At 33.2% G+C, this 26,384-nt stretch overlaps 1 protein-coding gene across 7 annotated transcripts in view; it reads right to left on the bottom strand.

The window, feature by feature from the left end:
- Positions 1 to 26,384, bottom strand: part of LOC130898356 (GATOR complex protein Iml1) — a 66,626-nt gene that overhangs the window by 26,387 nt on the left and 13,855 nt on the right. For 2 of the 7 annotated variants that reach the window (XM_057807621.1, XM_057807620.1), the window contains 6 exons: positions 22,522 to 22,703; positions 20,665 to 20,897; positions 19,357 to 19,548; positions 18,870 to 19,056; positions 18,668 to 18,736; positions 2,943 to 2,989 (listed from right to left, as the gene is read on the bottom strand). In XM_057807621.1, the coding sequence (XP_057663604.1) occupies positions 2,943 to 2,989; positions 18,668 to 18,736; positions 18,870 to 19,056; positions 19,357 to 19,548; positions 20,665 to 20,897; positions 22,522 to 22,703 (910 nt within the window). Of the gene's footprint in view, positions 1 to 2,942; positions 2,990 to 3,224; positions 3,296 to 18,667; positions 18,737 to 18,869; positions 19,057 to 19,356; positions 19,549 to 20,664; positions 20,898 to 22,521; positions 22,704 to 26,384 lie in introns of all 7 variants that reach the window. The other 5 variants (XM_057807618.1, XM_057807619.1, XM_057807624.1 and 2 more) reach the window with 3 other exon arrangements.

Raw genomic sequence — 26,384 nt, 5'->3', positions numbered from 1 at the left:
ATCAACATTCACAATTACACCGACTGGTCCTTCAAACATTTTATAAGTTGATGATTTATATCCGAGTTACAGAACTAGTGGAATAGTGTTGGCGTAGTGGAAGTAAACAGTGTGTCCAATATGAATATCAAACATGTTCAAATATTCCAGTTTAAGATTATATTTCACCCTATGCAGATTTTTCTCCATACTATATACAATAGTTTTTCTTGGCGGCTCATTTGCCAATAGTCAAGTGTAAGGATTGATCTATATTTATTTACCATTGAAGCTTTATACTATTTCAATGATAATAGGGTACTTGCATTTTTTTAAAATATTTTTTTTTTGTTTATTTAAGTGAAATATTTAATTAAAAGTGAAAAAATAATATCTGAATATTTAATTGAAAATTGCAAAAGTTTCAAATCTTTAACTACATAAGAAAACGATTCTTATTGGTTTTGACTTGTGGCATCATAGGTTTAATAAAAACATTGAGCTACTTGATGATCATGAGGTTATCGTTGCCGGCAACATAGCATGTGCTGTTATAATACAGTTTTTATTTATTAGTAACGTATAAATAAAACATTTTTCTATATATAAGAATAAAGTGGATAAATCTTTTATAGTTTAAATTATTATTACATAACCAAGTTAAATTTTGAATCCTACTCACATTAAAATGATTCTGGGAACAACAATTAATATCGTATGATCGTCAAAACGACCAACACTTTTAATCTTTATGTCTCAACACCATTTTTCACATTAGTCAAAATTTAATAATAACCCTTATTTTAGAATAATCGAGGGAATAACTGTCGTATTTACTTTGTATCATATGTTCAGTTTTTATTTTATACCCATGACGTCACGCTATATGGCGGCCGTACTGAAATGTTTAAACTACCTACGAAATTTTTGAATTTCCAATAATTTTTTTCTCTATAAATGTTGATCCCAAAATTAAAAAAAAAATAAAATAAAAGTTGTAAATAAACAATCCGAAACAATTTTTTTCTCAAGAACCATGCAAGAACACTATTATTAAATTCCTGGAATCTTCGGGCTCAATAATATATTTGTTTCTTATTGAAATTTCAGAAACTTTAAAGTAAAGCTTATCTAGTTTACCGTACATATACACTGAATTTTTTGCAATGTAAACAAATTGCTGGATCCTTACAAACGTATTGAAATAGATGTAAGAATCATTTATATAGAGATCAATTTTTTTAAATCGCTTTATTAGAATGAAATATAGTGCGACATTTTCCCGCTTCTTTTTTCTTTAACCTGCGGTACGATCCTTTGAGAACCAACGCCTTCTCAATACTGTCGAATATTTCTGTCCTGAGCATGGTACCTCCAACGTCAAACCCCCATCAGGATCAGGTCCGCCTCAACGCCTTCCAGCCAGCGAAGAAGCGGTCTTCCTCTCAATCGCCGTCCTCCAGGAAATTCATACATGACTTTGCGCGGGTATCTATCAGAAAGCATCCTCCCCACGTGTCCCAGCCACATCAGACACGCCCCCCGGATAAACGTCACCAAATCTGGCTCGCCATACATCTATCTCAACTCAGCACTCCTCCGGATTCTCCACGCACCATTCTCGCAAACAGGACCAAATAACTTTCGTAGTTCAAAATCCGCTCACTTGTCGTTGCCATAGTCCATGTCTCGTGTCCGTATGTGACTACGGGACGGATTGTTGTCTTGTGAATTGTGAGCTTTCATCTTCATGAGAGACCTCTAAACTCTAAACTAAGCTCTCTGAACTGCTCACAAGCATCTGTTTGCCGCAGCAACTCTTACCTTGCGATGTTCTCTGACCTGGAACGAGATTTGGGAGGTCGGTGTTCTCCTTGAAGTTCTTATGTACATAGTTTTCTGTTCATTGATTTTGAGTCCTCTTGCTTCAGATGCTCGCTCGAACTCTTCAACCGCTCCTGAAAGAGCCGAAGTAGTTCGTACCATGATGTCAACATTATCCGCATAGGTGGGTGCTGCATGAGCCTATTGCTAATAGTTCCCCAGGATTCTTCCGGATGCTCTTTGCGGCACCTTCTAGGTGAGAAATTGAACAGTGTTATCGCTAGTGGGGCTGCCTGACGCAAGCCTGTGTTCACAGTAAAACTGTGTCTAAAGACCCCGATACCTTCACTCTGCCAGAAGCGTTCCTCATTGTCATTCTCACGCACCAACTTCTTTGGGACGCCAAACCCCACCAAGTCCTTATACAGCTGGTCTCTGAGGATACTGTCGTAAACTTGTACATTGTACTTGTAGGTTTTATATAAGATTTGACGGAGAGTAAATATGTGATCAACAGTGGAACGGTTACCGCGTAAACCGCACTGATACTCATCTACTTCTTTCTCTATGTAGTCTACCATCTTTTGGTTCAACCAGCAGGTAAGTATTTTGTAGGAGGTACACAGCAAAGCGATCCCTGTGTGATTTAAACAGACCACATTATCTCATTTCTTGTAGATAGGGCAGATTCTTGCAATGCTCCACTCATCTGGCATCTCTTCAGTGTTCTAAATTAAGAGGATTAATTCGTAGAGGGCGTTCCATACATACTTCCCGCCGTATTTGAAGAGATCGGCAGGAATGTAATCTACCCCGGGGGATTTGTTGTTTTACAGCTTTCTGATGATGCCGATTTCCCCATATGAATTATTTATATTGACGTAGAACACTTAGTGTATATGTAAGACAAACTAAATATGTTTTAGCTGTTGAAACCGTAATTGTTGGTGAAGTGTCAGTGTGTTGAGTATATCACCAACTTTTTCTATACTTATATGTATCTAGATTTTCTACTATATAATTATTTGTCTTCCAGTACTGTCGGCCATAAAATTTTTATTCTGTGGAATATAAAAATATTATTTGCCATAGAATGAAATAATGAAATTAGTAATAAGAGGAGAAAAGTATTAAATTACCTAGTAGAAGGTGCGATATACCGCTCACTAGATCGTGATGCAGTACTCTGAAAGCAAGCACAACTTCAATTAAAAAAAAAACTATAATACAACTATTATTAGGTAATCATTTCTCAACTTTCTAAACGTCTATTTTTACGTAACTTTCCGATCAAAACTAGACATTTCGAAAATTGAGAGTTTTCTATTATCAACAAAAAAAAAAAACAAGAAGTTGTTAGGTACGTATGCATGCCCATAATCCGCAACTCCAAGCTGTAACAAATGTAAAATTAATCAAACCTTGGTCGAGGTCTATCCGACAACCTGTTGCTACCCAATCTTTCTCGAAATGGAGAGCTTGATCCAATAGTCTGAAAATACGAATATGGATATTATGGGAATTTCTTAAATGCTTCTATAGAGTACTGGAAAACGTTTTACGGTGCATAAGAATTTCAAAATTAAATCTTCAACCAACTCATTCCAATCTAACAGTAAAATAAAACATTGTAAACAAATTAACCGTTCCATGGGATTTCCTCTCAACTTTACCAGAGTGTAGTGGGCATATTGAGAGAGTTCAATTTACTGAAAAATTTTACAAAGTATTGCGTCATAAAGTGTAAAGAACAAACAACCCATAAACTATTTTTCAAAGCCAATATCAAAATGATATTGAATACATAGACGTTCCTTAATCAAATTTGTTTTGTGAACTGGCATGTGACTGTGTGATAGTTGATCGTGAGCACGTCAGGATCATTTGATTTCAAGGCTTCAATTGAGAAAATGATGGATCAAAGCAACTGGTCGCGTTGGAAAAGGCAAATCACCTTACTGCTTAAGCATCACAAGGTTTTGGATGTCCTAAATGGTAAGTTGACATTGGCTGCTGATGGTTCCAGTAAGGATGAATTCGAAACCAAGGACTCGCTTGCTCAGCTCTTTTAGGTGAATACGCTGAATGCTAGCAATGAGAAACTCACGTCTTCTTGTGAAACGGTCAAGGATATTTGGGCCAAGTTGATTTCTGTATATGAGCTGAATTCAAGTCAGAGATTAGATAGGCTTTCTGGAATCTTTCTTTTCTTATGAACACATAAAAGATCAGGATGGAATTGTCAATCATGTTGCGCGCCTTCAGCTTGATTTCAATGACGAATTGAAGAGGCTACAGCAGGCTGAGTTGTCTGAATTAATATTGATGGGGCGGATCATGTAAATTCTCTTTCCTCCTAATTTTGAATTTAAAAATGTCTCGGAGAGTGTTCCTATTCAAGAGAGAATCCTCAAAATTCAAACGGAAAGTTTGTAAATGCGTCTGCTGAGCAACCAATTAAGTGATGAAGTAGCATTTTTTGCCAAAATGTCGATGAAGCAAAAAATAAATAGTTACAGAAACATTTCCGTGAACTCAATATTTAAACGGTAAGTCTGTTGTTTACAAATCTACAGTTTCGGAAGATAGTAGTCATGGTCTCAATAAACTTGAGGTTTAAGGTTATTTAAAACAAAATGTTAACCCACATCATTTTCAAATCCAACTTTGGGGTAGTGTTGGAACTGAGACATATACGAATCTTTATCATACGAGGATCGTTTTTTTACGGTCATTTTTAAACTTTCGACACCATTCATGCACCATCACTCATGAAGTTTTCCCCATACACACGAATTTCCGCAGCACTATCGCCACTGTAGAAAATGAATCACACTTGGCGGGAGCATCAATAATGGCTGTAACACAACGCCGATTGACGTCCGAATGTCAACAATGGCGGAGTGTGTAGTGCGAGAGTTTCGCAGGCGCCTACAACGCATGCCCTCTTTCTACAGTCCGCGTATCGTCTGCAAGACGCAATCGGAAGTTTAAAAAAAACGGCACTCGTAGAATTGTAAATTTTTTAGCTGAAAGCAGTTGATAGATTATTTATATTTTTTGAGAAATCGTTTTGGCTTTCCAGCCGTTCTGCAAAGATAAGATATTTTGTGCGTGAGTCATACTGTCATTTCGAGTGTTCTTCAGACTTCTAAGCTGATATAGTTATGAATAATTTGAATTGTCTTAGGCTGGAGTATTTCTCCAGTAAAACTTTGATCTGATCCTTTAGCCATCCTTTTAGTTCGTTGTTCATGTGACATCTCATGAAACCATAGTAGCGCTATAGTCCAAAAGAAGGTGAGGTCGCCCTTTTTGGAAAGGATATCTGGAATATTTATTAGTTAGAGTGTTTTATAGGTGAAAACATGTATTCATCGCTGTCAATTCTGCCTGAAAAATAGTGAATGCCTTTCCTAGTGATATAGAGCTTAAATTCTGATCCTAAAATGCCCAATTCAGCTCCTTGTAGTAACTTCAAACAATCTGAATACCAATTAGATGCATTTCGAACTTAAGGAAGATGTTTATTGATCCATGATTTCATTCGGTCCATTATTTGTGGTACAAATAGAGCTAATTAGCTGACGAGACTAATTATAATAGAATTAGAAATTGTTTAGAGGTTGATGTGTTATTTGGGCTTTTTGTTCAATATTGTTATTAATCTTTATATTTGTTTTTAAATTATCGTCAAGATCATTTTTGGGATTATCATTTTATTTATATATGGCAAAAAAGATGTAACAACTTTTTCAAGCTATATTATTTTTAACCTTTTGTAACAACTAATCTCTTAATTCAATTAACGAGCTATATTTTCGACTCAACGTTATTGTTTTGATACAGATTGGTGCTAAAAAAATTAGCCACTAAAGAAGGGCTCAAAAAGTGGAGTAAGAATCCAGTGTAATAATATAATATTTTATAATTTATGATAGATTTCTACTGAAAGCAGATAGGAGTTAATTGGTTGGTGTTAACATTGATATTCCTATGTTTCGCAAAATATTTTCCAATTCAGTATGTCGAGTTACTTTAAACAATTCTACAATTATTAGTATTTTTACAGATGATTTCAATTTATTTTTGAATAAAATACAAACTGTAATGTATTAATGAATTACTTTTTTGTTCGGGTATGTAAATAATGATCTAGAATATATGACAGAAGCTGTATGTTAGCAGAACTGACAACTTTTAAATTTTTACTCTTTTGTGATAAACATTAACCCTTTGCACTCCGTTGTCACTGTATTTGCGACATGAAATTGCTAACATTAAATCGGCTGTCGCAGCTACAGATTATTACACTGACTTTTGACAGTTAGGGAAGCGAAATAGTATGTATCTATCTTAGTATTAGTAATAACTTTTTCCTGTTTACATTATAGTGCTTTATTCAGTTTCTTATAACTAGAACGTCTTAATCTTTCGTGTGGTGAAGATGGAAGGCGAAAATTTTGATGTTAGTTGTGAAATAAATAATGTGGAAGATGATCTCGATTTTGTATTACTTGGCCTCGATTTAAGTGAAATACTATTAGAAGATCATTAATAAACAGATAGTGACATAATAGTAACTTAAAAAAAAAAGAAATGAAATTATTGAATCTGATTTAGAAGACAGCAATCCATGGAGTGATATCACGAAAAGCTACAATACCTTACAAAAAATCAATTTTTCAACAGAAAATAAAGAACCATCGCCAACATCGAACAACCATCACAATTTTTTAAGCTGTATTTTACTAAAGAGTTAGTGGACTAAATAGTGTTAGAAACAAACAGTTACGCCAAGAGCACAATGAGAAATAAAACTCTTTTCAAAGATTCTCTATGGCATACTTGGAGCGACAGAAATAAAGAGACATTTTGGGCCTTTATCGGTGTAATTTTGAATATGGGAACTATGGTTTTGCCAAATGTCCATGATTATTGGCCTAATAGTGCAAATGCCACTTTCTCCTTGATGAACATTAAATCGATTAATTTGGATACTTCATTTGAAAAATTAAAAGTGAAATTATTTTTATAACCTACAACCCGAATAAGCCCACAAAATGGGGCATACGCACATATGTTTTTTCCGAGTCAGAAACTGGGCGTGCGTACAACGTTCTCCCATATTCTGGTGGAAATACCTCCGATAATCTCATAAAATCTCATTTGGCTGTAAGTACTAAATTGTATTGCATCTATATCACAAATTATTGTCGAACTTACCAGATGCACAAGGTTACCATATGTATAAAGAGAGATATTAGATGAAAAGCTATCTAACCAGTTCAATAAAAATCAATCGCAAGGGTATACCTAATCCCATAAGGAGGCCCAAATAAATTAATCGCTTATAAAAAGGAAGGAACGATGATATTGTCCTGGAAAGATAAGAAGGTTGAAAAGCTGTTAAGAACCAGCGATAACGCTGGATTCGTTACGAAACATGTGGAAAAGCCAAAGTCAACTATACGGCTTCAATTGATGGCGAGGAAAATGTCGCCAAGAGATTAGTCGATCAGCTCGCTACGCGAAGATCGCTCAAAGACCTTCCACTTCAACACATGGAACAAAAATAAACAAAAGACTGCACATATCGCAAAAAAGCAACAATTGAAATTGTTTTTTTTTTCTATCTGATAGATAGGAAAAATAATAAAGATGCGAAACTTATTGTTTCGAAATATATCACACTTGAAATGAAATGGAATTTAACGCCCTAAAGTTTATGTTTTTCTTTTATAAGTTAAGATACGTTTCTTTATAAAATAGCTACGAAATAAATGTTGTTTTATTGCAATTACTTCATTTTTCTTCTACATCACGTGTATGTACTTGTATTTAATATAGTGCTGGAGTTAATGATATCTTATGAGTTATTGAGAAGGGGTGCAAAGGGTTAAAGCAAATACACGATATATCAAGCAAATTTAATTGTCCTGCGGCGTTCAGAGTGGGAAGGATAAAACACTATATAGAAAACTCTATTTTCGCTTGATATCTATATCACCACAATAAATTTAAATATACTAAAATCATAGAATTATCAACCACTAATCTAGGTAGTAAAATAAAGGTGCAAGTTTCATAAAACTCAGGTTGAAATCATGAATTTATCATACCTTAACTAATACAATTCAGCTAAAAAAGTCGGCGTTACAAAAGCTCATAAATTGATGAGTTTTAGAAAATATAAAATTTTCAATTTAAGTGATAACAGCAAATAAAACACAGACAAATAAAAAATACAAGAACTAAAATAAGTAAAAAATGGCAAGTGAAGCAAAATGTTTCTACACGGACTAATCAAAGCGTATTTTATAAGCTTGCTTGTTTGATGAAAACTATAAATCGAGCGTCTAAACTAATATTTAAAACAGAAATCTAGCTGAAATAAACAGAAATGTTAGTTACCATAATATGTCATCAATTAATATAGTTTTTGCATTACTAGTTGAGCTCAAGTTTTTTTTTTTATTAATTTTCTTCATTATTTAAACATAATTTGATTAGTATAACAGATAAGACATTCCAATATTAGGGTGCCCGTTATTTCCCAAATTGGATTTTGTTCTGCAAACCCCCCTCAAATTTTTAGGTTATAACCTAAAAAAGATATCAGAATCAGCCGTTACTATTCACATTAACCTGTGCCCAAATCATAATACATTTCCCATTTAAGTAACATGAGATTTTCGCACTTTTGCAGTTAATTTTTTCCCACTGAAACAAATATAGTTAAATATATCGGAACAACTGTACAAAAAAAGGCTTCTTTCGATAAAATTTACCATTTAAAAGTTATTCAACAATAAATTTATATTCCTAGTTAAATTCATCATTTTCCTATTTTTTATTTAGTATCGCTTTTTGGTTGCAATAAAATCATGGAGTAACTCCAATGGGCCGTATTTATACTACATAGATTTGAGTTTTTACATAATTATATTTTTTAAAATTTGTGAATTTAAGGCAATTAAAAAAAAGCTAAACGCAAACACGTTTTAAATTTATTCGTTTTGTAATCTAAAGCCAACTGTAAGCAACCTGAGAGTTTACCTTCAGTCTCTGAAGATGTTAACTTAGTTATCGAAACGCGCGTCAGACAGTGTAATTGTGAGTGTTGGTGTAGTGGTAGAGTAAATAGTGTATTCAGTAACCTCAGAGATCTTTATTTCATTTGAATCTATAACCATTAATTGAATCGTTTATTTCAGATGCCCGTTAACTGCACTTTTTAAAATTTTTGAAAAACGAATAAAACTAATTAGCTGTTGTATTAATGTTGATATTTGCTTTAAAAAAACAGAGTAATCCTTAATACCCTTTCAAAACTAATGGCGTTTGAAGTTGATGTATATTTTTTTTACTGTCTTGAAAAAAGAAGGTAAAAAATGTTTTACTTAACGGGTTTCTGCAGTAAAATTCGTGTTCATGGCCATTTATTAGCAATATTTGATTTTTTAAAGTCTAAGTAGGATGTTCAATATTAAAAACACAACAATATAAACTTAAATTTATTATTATAACCATTACATAACATAGATTTGACTAATAAACAGCTTTTATTAAATTTTTAACTTTTATCATTTTTTTTTATCTATGGCACTACTCATCTTCGTACACCACGTCAACATTACACTGCGCTTTTGTAGTAGGCCACTGGAGAATGTTGTCGTAAGAAGATTTATAGCCTGTGGTATATTTGGTGAGCTTTCTCAAGTCATCAGTCTTCTTTTCATTCATTGGTACTTCTCCAGACGGGTTGGCAAGCGTTACTGGGAGTTCAGGCACAGCATTGTATTTCTTCAAGGTAAAGGTTGAAGTTACAAACCCGTCAATAAAGTATTTAACCACAACTTTACCTTGACAAGCTTTGTTGTACTGGAATTCCTTGTAGGTCGAGACTTTGAAAGGGATTTTGTTTTCCTCTTCCATGTGTTTCATCTGAGTTTACATTTGTTTATAATAAAGGGGCCACCACACATTGAACTATATATCATGTCACCCATGTCAATTAATGTCCCCTTAGTAGAAAGTAATGGATCACAGACTCAAACATCACACAGACGCATGAGAAAACGCACGACACATTGGTTTTTATTTTGCCCTGATGGGCCATCATTGAAAAGAAGAATGTGTTTCACTCCAGCAGGAACATTATTTTGTAAATAGTGCAATAACATAGAGCACACCTCTTCTAGTGATTTTTTGGCTTCACCTTCATGATAAGTATACGTGCTTGCTTTATTTTTTCCATATCATGAACACAAAAGACATTCAGCCAGAGCTGACGCATGTAAAATACTTCCTGTATTGAAATGTTCGGTAGCGGAAGGTTTTGCATGTAATCAAAACAAAGTAATACTGTTTCTTCATCCTTGTTTTTAGTCATGTCTTGTCGTTTCTTATAAAACTTCTTAGCTCTGCGCAGGTGGACTATTTGCTAAGCTGGTACGGTACTTTTAACGTTCTCGCTTAAACATTTGTCTCTTAGTTTGGATTTGAAATGCTCACATTGGCTGCATACATCAACCTGTGGACGTCCAAATGATAAGCTGAAATTTTTTTTCAAATACCTATAGTAAAAACTATATTTGACTTTATCTTTCAATTCAGGATGTTGGATTTGGAAAATTTCATACATTGTTGCAATACTGAGAGCTGCATGTAAGTATTGTTTCTTCTTGGTCCCATAGTGGGTTTCTTTGACCTCAAATCCAGAAATGTGATTAAGGAGAGTAACACAAATGTCACCTTCGATGGCATTTCCGCTGCGGTTTTTGCCTCTCATGTCAGTAGGTGTTTTATTTTGAACTAATACACGAATCAGTCTTGCAACTCTACTGAAAGAAATTCCCTTAACATTGTACTGAAAAGAAGTGTTTCTTGTTTTTGAGGCTTGATTTTCACTTGTACCAGCATAGCAATCTGTTACTTTTTTCGTTCTACGCCTAATTTCTTTATCCTCTAACCTCTAAACAGCAACTAACTGTATAATGGCGTAAACAAACACATATAAACAGTTATACAACAGGTTAAGCGATAATAATATCAGTGTTACCACAAGACGAAGCTAAAATTTATTACAGAAACACGTCAAGTGACGCCAGTTGATGGGTTTCTGCACTAAACTCAATGTCAATTTTGATAAAAATGTCAGTTGACGGGTTTCTGAAATAAACGGTTCATTTATGAACTAGATACATAGCTGAAAAAAAAAAATATTAGATATTTGTTCATTTATTATGTTTATCTATATGCGTTTTGGTTTGCGGTGCCTCGTGCAGCATTATCTCCAAATTTTAATTTACAATTTTCAAAAGTTCTTCTTCAAAACAATTGATAAAAAAATTTCGGAAGCTGTTTTACATAAATTTAATAATTCCTTGTGGTATTTAAATTTTGAAACAGCTGCATCAGCATGTTTTGATCCAAACATATCAGCTAACATTAAAAATAAAATGGTTATAGCAATAAAAAATTGTGAAAATTCAGAGTTCGATTCGTTCAAACGGTATATTATCAATATATATGGTGAAACATTATTTGATTCAAGTAATAAGTGAATACAGTGCCAAATATCCTACTGCAACTAAAAAACTTGAAGAAATTAAAAAATTACTATAAATATTTAGATACGATTATTTATAAGCAATAATATACTTTAGATTCTACAAGAAATAGCTGTCCAAGTATTTTCAGCTACATTTGCTTCAGTGGAACAAAAATAGCTACAAAAAGTTCAAAAATCCCATTGGAGATAATGCTGCACGAGGTACGTATACCAAAAAGGCACATAAATAAACAAATATTTAATAGATTTTTTTTCAGCTGTGTATCTAGTTCATAAATAATGGTTATAGACTTAAATAACATGAAATTCTCTCAGGTTGCTTACAGTTGGCTTTAGATTACAAAACGAATAAATTTAAAACGTGTTTGCGTTTAGCTTTTTTTTTTTAATTGCCTTAAATTCACAAATTTAAAAAAATAAAATTATGTAAAAACTCAAATCTATGTAATATATATACCGCCTATTGAAGTTACTCCACGATTTTATTGCAAACAAAAAGCGATAATAAATAAAGAATAGAAAAATGATGAATTTAACTATGAATACAACTTTATCGTTGAATAACTTTTAAATAGTAAATTTTATCGAAAGAAGCCTTTAGATCTTTTTTGTAGAGCGTTAAATTTCCTACAAGAAATAGTTGTTCCAGTATATTTAACTACATTTGTTTCAGTGGAAAAAATTAAGTACAAAAATGTGAATTTTGGTTTGGGTCATAACCTAAAAATTTGAAGAGCGTTTCCGGAAAAAATCCAATTTGGGAAATAGCGGACACTCTATTGCAATATCTACTATTACATATATATAAAGTCATATTACCTTCAATCTTCATTAAGTTATGGTAAAGAAAAATTTAAAAATTTTTCAAAATCCTAAACTCAACAAGCAATATTCTTTATGAATTTTCATTAGGTGAATAATTAATAGCAATAAATTAAAATACTGGTTAACGATCTACTGGTTAATGATGAGTGAGATATATATCTAACTGGATGGATGTTTTTTTGGCATCAGCATGTTTATAATTAAATTTCTCCAGAGTCTTCACCTTAATCCGGACAATGGAAATGTAACATGATGCTTAGATTCTCAGAAATTATAGTTATATATGGGATGTCCAGAAACATTCGTTCCAAATGTGAGCTACAGATATCAGATGTAAATTTACGCTATCGGTAAAAAGTTTTTGCCCACCCTACAGTTTGCGTGATACACAAGAAATAAAATCAATACGATCGATTATGATATCTATATGTTGAAGAACATATATTACAGTTAAAATCCGTTTTCAGTTAATTCTGGTTTTGACAAGGGAAGATTAGTTTTCACAAACAAATTCCGTAAAAACTTGTTTCCACTAGTCTAAACTAGTATTGACTAGTACCCTCGGCGATAAAACTAGTTTTTTCAACATTTTTACTAGGAAATACTAGAATTTACTAGTTACTAGCTAGCATTAATAAGTTCTACTAATGGAAAACAGTGTTTCCAGTTGAAAAATGTATTGTTTTGAAATTTGAATCTAGTAGAACACTAAAAAGTCAGAATTTTTAAAATAAAATCCCGTGGCATATTATTTTTATTTGTTTGTTTCCAGGAGCATTTTACGAAACCTTGCCATCCACCTGAGTCGGTGGATGATTTTTCAGTAGCACTGCGAAGAGACAAAGTTGCACCTGGGACTCCATTCAATAGTGGATTTACCTCCGAACATGCAGTGTATTTGGACCTACAATACTATTATGATATAACAGAATAAAAAGATGTAGTTAATTTTAGTTTGATTGGTAAAAACTAGTTTCAACTGAAGAGGTTTGTGAGAACTAGTTTTACCTAAACTAAAATTAACTGAAAACGGGTTTTAACTATAACATAGACAAGAATATAGTAATTTATTTATATAGTGCATAATTTTGGCATTCTCTGTAACAATTGTATTTGGTTCCATTCGTTTTTCAGGATATTACAATGATGTGAAGTGGAAGTATGACACTGTTTATTGATTAAGGTCGGGCGACTGTGACGGCCAATTTATTACTTTCAGAACATTCTCCCTTTCCAATTTATTCAAATACTCTTTGTACACATTGGGATCGTTATCATACTGGAAGTCACATTTTCTGCCAATCAGGCGCTGGCCAGCACGTTCTACATATTCCTTTAATATTTTTTCTTCTTATTCCCTCAAAATTCCTTCCAATTTTTACCACTCCAAAACATCCTCAATCCATCACTGAGCCTCCGCAGTGTTTTACATTCGGTATGACACGTGGATCTAACATATATTCCTCCTCTTACATGCACACAAAAACTCTTCTCTTAGTTTCAAAAACGTTCAACTTTGACTTGTTACTCCATAAAACTCTCTCCTACTCTTCATGCATACAATTTTTATGTTGTTAAGCCCACTGCCATTTTATGTCTGAAAATAGGATTCTTCACTGTCACCCTTCCAAAAAATCCCGCTTCTCTCAATCTCTTTTTCATTGTAGAATTACTCAAAGGCAGATCATTAGATTCATTGATATAAGCTGCTATCTCTGGGCCAGTGAGTCGTTGATCACGTTTACTGATCAATACAATACATTTATCTTCAGCGGTTGGGGTTTTTTCGAGGCCGCCCTGAACGTTTTCTATCGCCAAAGCTCCTGGTGGTTGCATATTTTATCACGTTGTAGTCCAAATAGTAATTCGGCGGCAATGAAACGGTTACTTTTGCCTATACTAATGAACACTTGTGGTTAATACACGAGTTACAAGCGATAGTTCCTTGGTTTTACCCATTTTAAAACGTTACAAGTCTGAAATCGTGAGAAACAAAACAATTCGTACACGAACAAAATAGAAACATGTGCTCATATGATTATGGGGTGGGCGAAACATTTGACCAGTAGTGTATGTCCATCTAAATTATCTTTATCCAAAAGTTCGTATAAAGGTAGCATTCTACAATAAATTTACAAACTTTAAGACGGTTTACAAAAAAAAATCTTGTTTAAATTCGCTTTTGTGCACCTTTTTATTTAATATAAAATTCAAGATTTTAGAATATTACCGGATTTCAAAACATACTCTACATAACAATCACTCATTGCCGGTTTTAGTACTACCAAGGTTGTGGTAAAGATATCTATAGTGCCCCCTAGATTGTATATTGTTTGGAAAGTCGTTTTGGCTTAGAGCCACTCTGCACCTATACCTACAAGATATTTTGTACATCTCATTGTTCTGCTACCAAAATACCTAGACACCTCCCAAACGAGGCTATTTTTTGAAGTTTTTGTGTCCCACATCCCAAGATGCAGTGACCTGTCAGAAAATCGACCACCAGTTTGATGTCGTTTCAAGTGATCACGAGAAGTTCTTCAGACTTCTTAGCTGTAATGGTTATGAGTCTTTTAGATTGTCTTAGGTCTGAAATGTTTCTCCAGTAAGTCTCCATCTGATTCTTTAGCCATCCGTTCAGTTCGTTATTGATGTTACATCTCTTGAGACAACAGTAGAGCTCGAGTCCTAGGTAAGGAGTCGCCCTTTTTTAACAAGGTTGTCTGCTTTCTCATTGCCTGGTGTAACTTTTTAGAATTTGTTGTTACACTCCTACCACACTAGTTTGGACGCGCCTTTTTAGGACCTTCAAGGCTGCTTGGCTATCTGAGAGAATGTGAATGCCTTTTTAGAGAGGTTTCTATCCAAACACTGCTGAACACATTTATTTATTGCTAGCAAATTTGGCCCATTGGTTTGTCAATGCTTTCTAGCTTCATCAATTCTAGAATTTCCTGGCTTTAATTTTACTGTGTGTATTAGCCTGTGGGCGTCGCTAAATGCCTTTTTTTTTCACTATTAGGTGAAGAGGAGACAGGTTCAGTAGCGCCTCTAAGGCTGCGGTGGGACAGGTTGACAACGCCCCTATAATACCTAGACAAATTAGCCTTTGAATCTTGTTCAGTTTGTTCTGAACTGTTGTTTATTCAGTTTTAAACCACTAAACAAGTGCTACGTATATGATTATGGATTTGATGACAGTTTGGTATACCCAGTATACCAACTTAGGCTTTAGTCCCTATGTCTTGTCAACAAGCTTGCAATAAGTCCATATGGCTAGATTGGCTTTTGAAATTACCTTGTCTAAGTGTTTGTTCTAAGTAAGTGTTATGGGACTAATATTGTCTTACTGGGGTTGATCGAGAGTTGCTCTTCATCACCCCAGTTTTTAAATATGTTTAGGGCCATATGCATCTGGGCAAGGTTTATGCACTTTACTACCACTAATAGATCATCCTCGTGGCCTAGAACTGTAAATCCAGCGCTGCTAAATCTAAGTATAAGTGAGGATTTTGTCCACTACCAATGACCACAGTAAATTCCGCCTTGTGGACAGCCCTTCACAAAAAAAGTGTTTATTTCTACCATTACTATACGATGTTATAGAATCGCCTCGGTCCATTTGAGAATGGAGATTTCCACTTCCTGTTCTTCTAACAACGCTCTTTTGATGCATTGATGTGAAATGTTGTAAAATCTCCTTCTATGTCGATCAAGGCTGTTAGAGCAATATCTTTGCTCTCAAGACCCTTTTCTCCCATTAGGTAATGTAGTGCACTAGTGGTGGTCTTGCCTTTTTGATAAGCAAATTGTGTGAAATGGCTTTCTTGCGTGAGCCGTACTTCTGAGGTTTGTTCTCAGGCTTTCTCTATGGTTTTTTAAGAAAGAGGAGTTGAGGCACATCGGGCGATAAGACTTTGATTTATCTTCTGGTCTTCTATTCGTTTTTGGTATGAACACTACTTTTGTATATTTTGGGTATATAGCCTAGAATCAGGCTGGCTTCAAAAAGCTTCTGATGATGTTTCTGCATTACTTCGAAGTCCAGTGCCACCTAATTGCTTATCAAACTTATAGTAAAATAGACAAAGTTAATAAAAACTAATAAAATTTGACTTTTCTAGAGTATCTATCGATGAATTATGTTAGTATGTTCGATTTACAAAATTGCCAAGTTTGTACATGTGAGGTACATATTGTAAATTATAGATATCAAATTAAGTCCTTCCCTCACTAGCAACCGTTATTATTAATATTCCATACATTTGGATAAAGTTTTTGTAAGCACAACCAACTATATCTGATTTAGAATCTACAGTTAACTTCAACTGGAGATCTCCATTGAGTTTGTCAATATTAAGTGTTTCCGGAATGTGTTTTATTTTGTATAAGAAAGACCAAAGTTTGGGATATCAATTTTATTGAATCTTAGGAAACTTTGGATATTAATGATTGAGAAGAACTCGTTCAAAGAGCGCAGGCACCCTGGGTGGTGGCACCACCGCGTCCTGTCCTAACGCTATTCCTGTAACCACTTATAAGACATAAATCCAATCGTTTCTGTGAAGATTGTCTACCTTTACAAATCTGTGTTCATTTTGAATGTTTTTACATGCCCCCTCTATATCTCTATGCACCACCCATGAATACTTTTTGAATGAATAAAAATACTTGTACCGTAAAATTTGCAAAAAACTGACACACAAAAAAATTAACAAGCAATATTACCCCTTGAATACTTATGACAGCAATAAAAAAGGTAGGTTTATATAGTGAATAATTTATCTCTATAGATTTAGACAACGTACTATGTTTGTTGGTAGGGTTGTTTTTCTGTACTACAGTATATCTTCATAGGACCTTTAGGAATTTTTGGATAAAGGTAAGCTACATTAGATGGACATAATATTACATCTAGTATATGTAGGAAGAATTCCTAGACACTCTAGTTATAAAAATAAAATGAGAAGATACATTTTGAGTTGACTTAAAAATAAAGGAGTTTTTCGATAAAGGTAAGCTACATTAGATGGACATAACATTACATCTAGTATATGTAGGAAGAATTCCTAGACACTCTAGTTATAAAAATAAAATGAGAAGATACATTTTGAGCTGACTTAAAAATAAAGGAGTTTTTCGATAAAGGTAAGCTACATTAGATGGACATAACATTACATCTAGTATATGTAGGGGAAATTCCTAGACACTCTAGTTATAAAAATAAAATGAGAAGATACATGTTGAGCTGACTTAAAAATAAAGGAGTTTTTCGATAAAGGTAAGCTACATTAGATGGACATAACATTACATCTAGTATATGTAGGAAGAATTCCTAGACACTCTAGTTATAAAAATAAAATGAGAAGATACATGTTGAGCTGACTTAAAAATAAAGGAGTTTTTCGATAAAGGTAAGCTACATTAGATGGACATAACATTACATCTAGTATATGTAGGAAGAATTCCTAGACACTCTAGTTATAAAAATAAAATGAGAAGATACATTTTGAGCTGACTTAAAAATAAAGGAGTTTTTCGATAAAGGTAAGCTACATTAGATGGACATAACATTACATCTAGTATATGTAGGAAGAATTCCTAGACACTCTACTTATAAAAATAAAATGAGAAGATACATTTTGAGCTGACTTGAAAATAAAGGAGTTTTTTGATAAAGGTAAGCTAAATTAGATGGACATAACATTACATCTAGTATATGTAGGAAGAATTCCTAGACACTCTAGTTATAAAAATAAAATGAGAAGATACATTTTGAGCTGACTTGAAAATAAAGGAGTTTTTTGATAAAGGTAAGCTACATTAGATGGACATAACATTACATCTAGTATATGTAGGGGAAATTCCTAGACACTCTAGTTATAAAAATAAAATGAGAAGATACATGTTGAGCTGACTTAAAAATAAAGGAGTTTTTCGATAAAGGTAAGCTAAATTAGATGGACATAACATTACATCTAGTATATGTAGGAAGAATTCCTAGACACTCTAGTTATAAAAATAAAATGAGAAGATACATGTTGAGCTGACTTAAAAATAAAGGAGTATATTGTCTCAATATTATCTCAGTATTAAGTCTCAAGAATTTTGAAATTTGAAAATGGAAGTTGCCGTAATAGACAGAAAAGATATTTATAATAATAGTTCAAAATTACATGAAATAATATAATAGTTGAAAATTCCATAGCATTAAAACTTGGTAGGTGAATATTCATAATGTATACGACTCGTCAACAATTTCGTCATTTTTTATTTCTAATATGCAAAAAGACAGCTACTAACGACAATTTTTTGAAAAGTAAATAAAAGTATGCTTATATAGAATGGACATATTATCGAGTTTCATCAAACAAAAAAACATATATATAAGAAAATAACAGATGATTGTATTGCTAATTCTTGCCAGAATTCACAAAAATAACAGTCATAATAAGTTTATACCTGAAAACTGCTCATACTGTTACGTCTAGGTTGAGCCGGTGGAGGAATGCTAGATATATTCAGTGACATCTACAACATGCAAGAACAATAGTAGAAGCAGCTAAAACATGCAAATCAACAAAATTTTATTCATTAAAGAAGTTTTGTTTTTTTCTACGCCTGTGAAATTATTGACTACTACATTAGGAAAATGATGACAAACCCTTGGTTTTTTTGCTAAAGTGGATCTTCTTATTTTATTCACAGCCGTATCTATAAATTTTATCAGACCATCAACCATCTGTTGATGTTCCGAAGAGGATTGCATTTGGTAAATATCACAGTATTCAGATCCATCCACTATTTTTCTTGTTCCTGGATTGTTTAGGGGTATCAGATATACTCTAAACCTTTAAAATATTTTTAAAAAATCAATCAAATCTTACAGTAAAATTAGATATCACTATTTGCAATATTTTGATTTGTTTCTCCGTAAAACCGAACAACTTACAGTTCAATCAATATATAACAATCAAAATAATGAACAAAAGAAATACCAACTTTATTCAAAGCAAATAAAATATCAAATTACTTATATCATTGAATCGTTGAAAATTTTATAATAGATTCTATTTTAAATTTAAATATTGCAAGTACTGACATAAATATAAACATTAGTTTATGTGCAATTAGTCTCTAAGATCTATTACCTCCAATATTTTAAAGCATCCACCAAAACAAATTCGGTATCACCACCTGTACATACATAATGATCCACATAGTTCCAATTATAATGTTCCAATTTTTCTGTGGCAAATGTAGAATAAGATTCTTCATAATTATCGTGCCAAGGAGCATGGAAGCGGTATCTGTATTGATAATTGAATCCTGGATATGGATGCCTACAATATATTATTACTTTTCTTCAATAAATGTTCTCTATTTTAGTTCTATTCCAATTAATAAATTTTGGGCTCGAATTCGGTCTTTATGACTTTATATAATTTTTTCAGTATACGAAAAATAAAAAATTATTTATTGGTTATTTATATTTGATTCTGTTTCAAGGATTAGATTAATTAATTATTTTTTTTTATTTTCTATTTTGATATTATATTATTTTTATTATTTGTACGTATGGTGATAAGTCATTCCATATAAAATCGTCTGAAAATAAGAGAAATTGTTGCCGACTCATTTCAGATTTTGGTGTAACTTTGAAAAACTCTTCATTAGGGTTCCAAAAACAAAATTTATACGAGTTTGATTTTCACCAGCGCTTGTTTCCGCCTATTTGAATAATTTTAAAAATCAATGCTTTCAGCTTTATCATCTCTTGCTGTAAAATTTTTCTCTGGGAATATATCTGTACGATTAAGACAAAATTCACAGTGGAAAATATAGTAGTTTAAGTGTTAATGGAGATAATTTGTTCAGACTGTAACTTTTTTGATCATTTCCGACTCGCTACTTCTCTAATGTCATACAACCATCTTGGATTTGATAGCTGTGCTATGGAATTATCCATAACAAGTTTTATAGTACAATTAATTATGGAATATTTAGATAGAGTAGTAACAAGAAAAGTTGAAATATTCAATTTTTTTTCCATTATGTGGCATTACTGTTGTACTAAAACTATGAACCAAATATTCAATTCCTATTATTTCAAATAAAATTCACGATTGAGATTAAAAAAAAATAATAAAATTAAGTTTCTCGAAGCTTTAAATAAAAAAAATGTAAAAAACAAACTGGATACAAAATCAATTTGATCCTCAAAATATTTAAACTTCAATTCATGTCATCGTGTCGATCAAAAAAGACCTTTGATTTTTAAAGATGGAGCTATTCAATTAAGATTTCCTCAATTTCGATTCATGGTAAAAACTGCATTGAGAGGAACTAATTATCTTGAAATAACATTTCAAAAACAATGATAAAGAAATATATTCAATTAACAAATAATTAACAATTAACATTAGAGTGACGAATGAGTTGAAAAATAAATATTTTACCTTGGTCGGTACCTAGTGACAGTTATGGTGTTACCAGAGAGGGAAATCTTATGAAATAGACGTCCTATTGACAAAAAGTAACTTTCATCATTCTCTGTAGGACTTTTTCTTACAACACTAGCTCTCATCTTAGGATTCAGTCCAGCCATACTATTCGAACTGAACTTGCTGTCGTTCGTGATAATAAGTTGAAATCCCTGTGATAATCTTTGTGAAATGAGTTCCTTCAAGACCTAAATAAATATACAGAGAAACTATTATTAGAGAAACCTTATATAAGGTTGGCAATTAAGTATTTTCGCTTTTTGCTGATAGAGATCTTTGATTCATTTTTTAAATAACTTATGTTAGTGCTGTACTTTGCCGTTTGCCACGTGATACTGGTCCATTGCCGTTAATTCAGAATCAAGTAGTGCGTGATTTTTATTAAATTTGTGGGTTAATTCTAAATGGAGTACAGAAACCAACATTTTCAGCATATCTTATTTTTTTATTTCCGTAAAGGAAAGAAAGCTGCTGCGGCTCTCAGATAAATATGTGAAGTTCATGTTGTTGATTGCTTAATAGAGCGCACATGGAAATTTTTTCCTCAAAGATGAGCAACGTTCTGATCGGATTACTGACCAAATCAAAGCCATAATTGAAGAGGATCGTCATATAACTGTTCGAGAGGTTGCGAAGAGACTTCATGTATCGGCCACAACAATTGGAAAACTCTTAAATGTCTTGGGCTAGTTAAGAAGCTTGATATATCGATACCTCACGAATTAAAAGAAATTCATTCAACACAAAGAATAAACATTTGCGATATGCACCTTAAACGAAATTAAAACGACCCTTTTTTGAAAAGAATCATCACTGGTGATGAAAAATTGGACCTGTACAATAACATATTTCGAAAAAGATCGTGGAGCAAACCCGATGAATCAGCACAAACCACATCGAAAGCTGAAAAACAAAAAAAAAGCTTATGCTGTCAGTTTGGTAGGATTACGCAGGTGTTGTGTTTTTTGAGCTGCTTCCAAGGAACCAAACTATCAATTCTGATGTATACTGCCAATAATTAATGAAACTGAATGAAGTAATCAAAGAAAAACGACCAGAATTGGCAAATCGGAAAGGTTTAGTGTTCCACCATGATAATGCAAGGCCTCACACGTATTTTGCAACTCGTGGGAAACTATTGGAGCTTGGCTGGGAAATTATGCTATATCCCCCATTCAGCCCTGATTTGGCACCATCTGATTACCATTTATTTCGAAGTTTGCAGAATTCTTTGAATGGTCACAAATGACGATGACGTGGTTCAGTCTGATAAGGACCAGAATGAGTGCGGAATCAAGAAGCTGAAAGAAACATGGGCAAAAGGTCATTGAGCAAAATGGAGAGTATATAATTGATAAAACACTATTTATTCTTTGATAAAGTGTTTTATTTTTTACTACAAAACCGAAATTACTTTATCGCCAATCCAATATTCTTATTTTTACAGTCGGTAAATTTCTATGCATAGTAATAAACCGAACCAACAAGTTTTTTCTACCTACTAAAACATATACGAAGAGCACGTGACTATTTTTTAAGAAGAAGAATGTCACCCAATGCATCTTTTCGCTCCTCAAAGGGATTAAGCATCGTTTTGGATGCAACCTCTCAGGTGGTTTGATGTTTATCCGGACAATTATCTTCGTATTCCATATAATTTTGAATTTAATTAAAATGTATCGATACTATATAGTGGGAGTGATCATTCTAAGTTGTCTGTCAACTATAGGCATTGTATGACTCATTATTACATTAATAATTTTGTTTCCATTTATGCCCTAAATTAGTTTTATTAAATAGAATGATGTTTACCTCCTGTGTTGTCAAAGGTCTTTTATAGGAAGAGCGTTGTTGAACAAAATCTGCATTTACACTGTCAGGAAGAAGACTGTAAAGAGATACAACGTAATCCAAGTTTAATGCTCTTCGGTCCGGAAAGAAGTCCGTGGTAATAGGAAGGCATGCAGGAATTGTAAGAGATTTCCAGTCAACACCTAAATATAAACGGAAAATAGTAGGCTAAAAGTAACTGTCCCGGTCATCCTATTGTAGTAACTACAGCTCGGAAGAATTCTTATATATATATATATTGGAATTCCATTGATCATTTTCGACTTCTGTTAGGATTTCCAAAAAAAGGATCTTTTCAAATAATTTAGGTCATCTGTTAAAGTCGATTATAAGTTTACAGGACGCACCTTTGCCCCAAAATAATCTATTAACATAATATTTTGAATAGTACCCCCTACATATATTTCAAAGCTATAAAATTACAAATACAGTCGATAAGACCGCATAATTATTAAAAAATTGTGTATATTAAGAAATGGTATGTTTTCTGTCATTAGTTGAGTTTATATTTATCGAACAGAAAAAAATAACGATTCTAATAAACAGTTACGGTGATCGCAACAGAACTTCAATGATACATATCCAAGTCGGAAATAAATTACAAGAGCTTGAGTTTGTGGGATTGGGAATGTTTTTTTTTTTGAAGAAGTGGATTTAACTAGAAACGGTCCTAAAATAGACATTGAAAGATCGTAACCAGTAATGAGAAATCCTTGGTTAGTTATGCAAAGTTTTGTGGAAAATCTTTTTGTCATTCAGAAAACTGCATTACAGCATGATGTTAGTTCAAGATCCTTTTCCGGGGAGTTGTGAGATCTTGAGCTTTGTGAAGAGGCAGAGAGGTTGGCCGTCACTTTTTGAGGGCAGCTCAACATACCATGAGTATGCACTATTCAGAGTGAAATCGGTATGGTTTAGAAGCCTGCCCGATATGTCTGATGCTTTAAGACGGGTGGTGCAACAGAGTGTGAGAGTTTGCCACGTGGAATGAGAACCACAATAAAATCCACATAATTCAGTGAGGAACAGCATAGGCAAAGACTGCATAGTTAAGTGGGTCCTTAGCCACTACCTTGCGAACTCCAAGGGAGATGGCGACTGACCCCTAGTTTAAACTGCTCATCCAAGGTATGCAGGCCTCTACTTAGGTGGTCTTGTGTTTTCTAGCTACTCGTAAAATCGATATGAATACCAATAACAAAAAAGAAAGGGAGTATAACCCTAAAAAAACATTTAGAATAATTGACAGAATATATAAAATGCTTCACAGAAGAGCTCGGCAAGGATCTAGATGCCCTAAAATTAAAAGGCGGAGAAAAGTCCAAACTGAATGCTGCGACCAGAAAGAGTTAAAAGAAGTCTCGACCACTCGAGGCCAGAAACCCGTTTTAAAGCTTATAAAACCAAGGAAAAAACCTTCCAATAAAGGCTCCAAAAGATTTTGATCTATAGAAACGATCCCTAAATCTGCACCAGTGCCCCTTCTTCCTTTAACAAAGACACGGGCAGCAGTGCCCCGCTTGCATTTAAAACTCTCAAACCAATTTTCAACCAAATTGCTGAAGGTATAAAGGTAGGAATACCACCCACTGGTTTTCTAGACTAATTTCAACAACAGTAGATTCAAGCCACAAACGCAGCCATCATGGAACAAATTGTGACCGTAGCTAGATCATCAACGCCTATAATAGACCGAGCTGGCTGGCGCTCGTCTACGAAAATTAAGACACCAAAGAGTGGCTACAAGATGAGAAAGAGAATATCTCTCATTACCAGGTGTTTATGGATCGGTTTTCCGGAAGCGAGGATTACTCTATGTAGAAAATTCTCAAATTGAAGGCCTAACCTGAGGATCATCAGGCGCAGCATTGCAGGATATGTTGATAGCCTCATTCTCTCGGTAGAGAGCACGTTTGCTGAAAGACTAAAGAACAAAGGTTACATCAGATTATCAGACAACAAAAAAGTTTTGAAGCAACCAAGCACCTCAAAGAAGGAGCAAGACACTAACCAACAACGCACCAGTGTACCCAAGTAAATTTTATAACAATCTAAAACTGCATCCAGCGAAATTATAAAAAGAATGTTTGGCCAATTGATTGGCATTGGCCTTACACAAGAGCACAAGAGTAAATAGTGGCCGTATTCAAAGTCCCAATATTAAATCATGGATGTTGATTTTTGTCAACATGCATAACAGACGAAAAGCAGCTTTGGTGCTTCCAACTAACCTTAAATTTTAAAGCGAAAACGACTTCCCAAAAAATCTTATCTAAGATACGTCTGTAGCATTCATAAGAAGAATAAGTTTCATACTAATAAAGGTAATTAATCTTAGATGGTTGCAGGAACTTGGGAACATAAAGGCATTTGAAAATTAATGTTTGGGCAGGTATTATCGACATCATGTTTTGGATCATATCTAAAAAATGTTATGTACAAGACAAAACCTGAGAATCGAAATGAACTGAGAAATAAAGTATCGTCAAATAACAAATTAAAATAGCCTTGGATACTGTCAAATAGAAAGAGGAAGACAATTTGAACATCTAATTGAATATCTTCTGCAACAAAAATGTTTCCCTAAAGTATTTGTGTTACTGCAAATTAAAATTAGAAATGTGCTGAAAATACATTCAGGGTGTACTATTAATATACTGAAAGGTTAGTTTGTTTAAGGGTACTTTATAGTTCTAATCGACTTATGCAGATAGCTTAAATTGTTTTAAAAAACCTTTAAATTTTTTTTTTAACTTAAATCGAATTATTAATTAGTTACGTTACTTTATACATAGTAACGAAAGATGAATTAATAGAAAAGTTCAAACTTTGAACAACAACTCTATATTATTCTTGTTTAATACTGTATTTTAATTATATATGAATTTTTTATTAAATGGATTAGTACTACAATAGGAAAATAAAATTAATTGGTAGTTTAATAATACCCTAAAGCATTCATGGTCACTATTCACTTCTCAAGTTGATAACAATATAATTATTAGTATGAGAAAATAATTGTACAGATGATATCAACTTGAGAAAGAATAGTTGAAAGCAGAAGTGAAGCTTGAAGATATCAATCAGGAATGATGGAAACAAGGTATTCTATACAAATATATTTTATAAACAGAAATGTTTGTATCTTTCCTGATTGTTAAGTTAGTTAAACAAGGCACAGTATGCAAAAATGCAAGCAAAAATAAGTAGAAGCGTATGATAGATATATCGAAAGAACAAAATGTAGAGAATATATAAGAGCAGTTTGACGGAGAAGGTTACCAGTGCTTTATCTAATTCCGCTATCAAATGTGACACTTTAAGTTCACTCCTTGACATTATGAATCGTAACATTTTTCATAACCTTGTAAAAACTGACAATGAACCCATTATTTTAATTCAATCGTGTTTAAGATTTATAAACATTGAAAACAGCATTATTAAAGACACAGTTATTTAAGGTAATGGTGGGTCCACACGATACAGACTTCTATAAAATTCTATAGAATTTTGTCTGTGCAAACTAGACAGTACAGAAAAAAATGTAAGTGCGATCCAAAAGTCGGAGTATGCATGTAAGTCTGCGTATTTATCGAAGCTAAGAAATTTAAATTGTATTTTCGAACGAAAAGTAATGAAAAGTCTGTACAGACATTCTATCCAAATGTTTGGGTAAAATTTTTTACTTCGACTTCATAGTCTGTAAAGATATCTGTACGAACAAAAGTCTGTATCGTATGGACCCACCATAAGTCTATTTTCTGGGTGATTATTCTTGTCTAATGTTATTTAATCTATCTGATATCTATACGGTTAGCAACTAA

This window comes from Diorhabda carinulata, chromosome 9 (genome assembly GCF_026250575.1).
Source record: "Diorhabda carinulata isolate Delta chromosome 9, icDioCari1.1, whole genome shotgun sequence".
Taxonomy (NCBI): Eukaryota; Metazoa; Arthropoda; class Insecta; order Coleoptera; family Chrysomelidae; genus Diorhabda; species Diorhabda carinulata.
The sequence above is the reverse complement of the archived record's forward strand: the minus strand, read 5'-3'. Positions and strand labels throughout refer to the sequence as shown.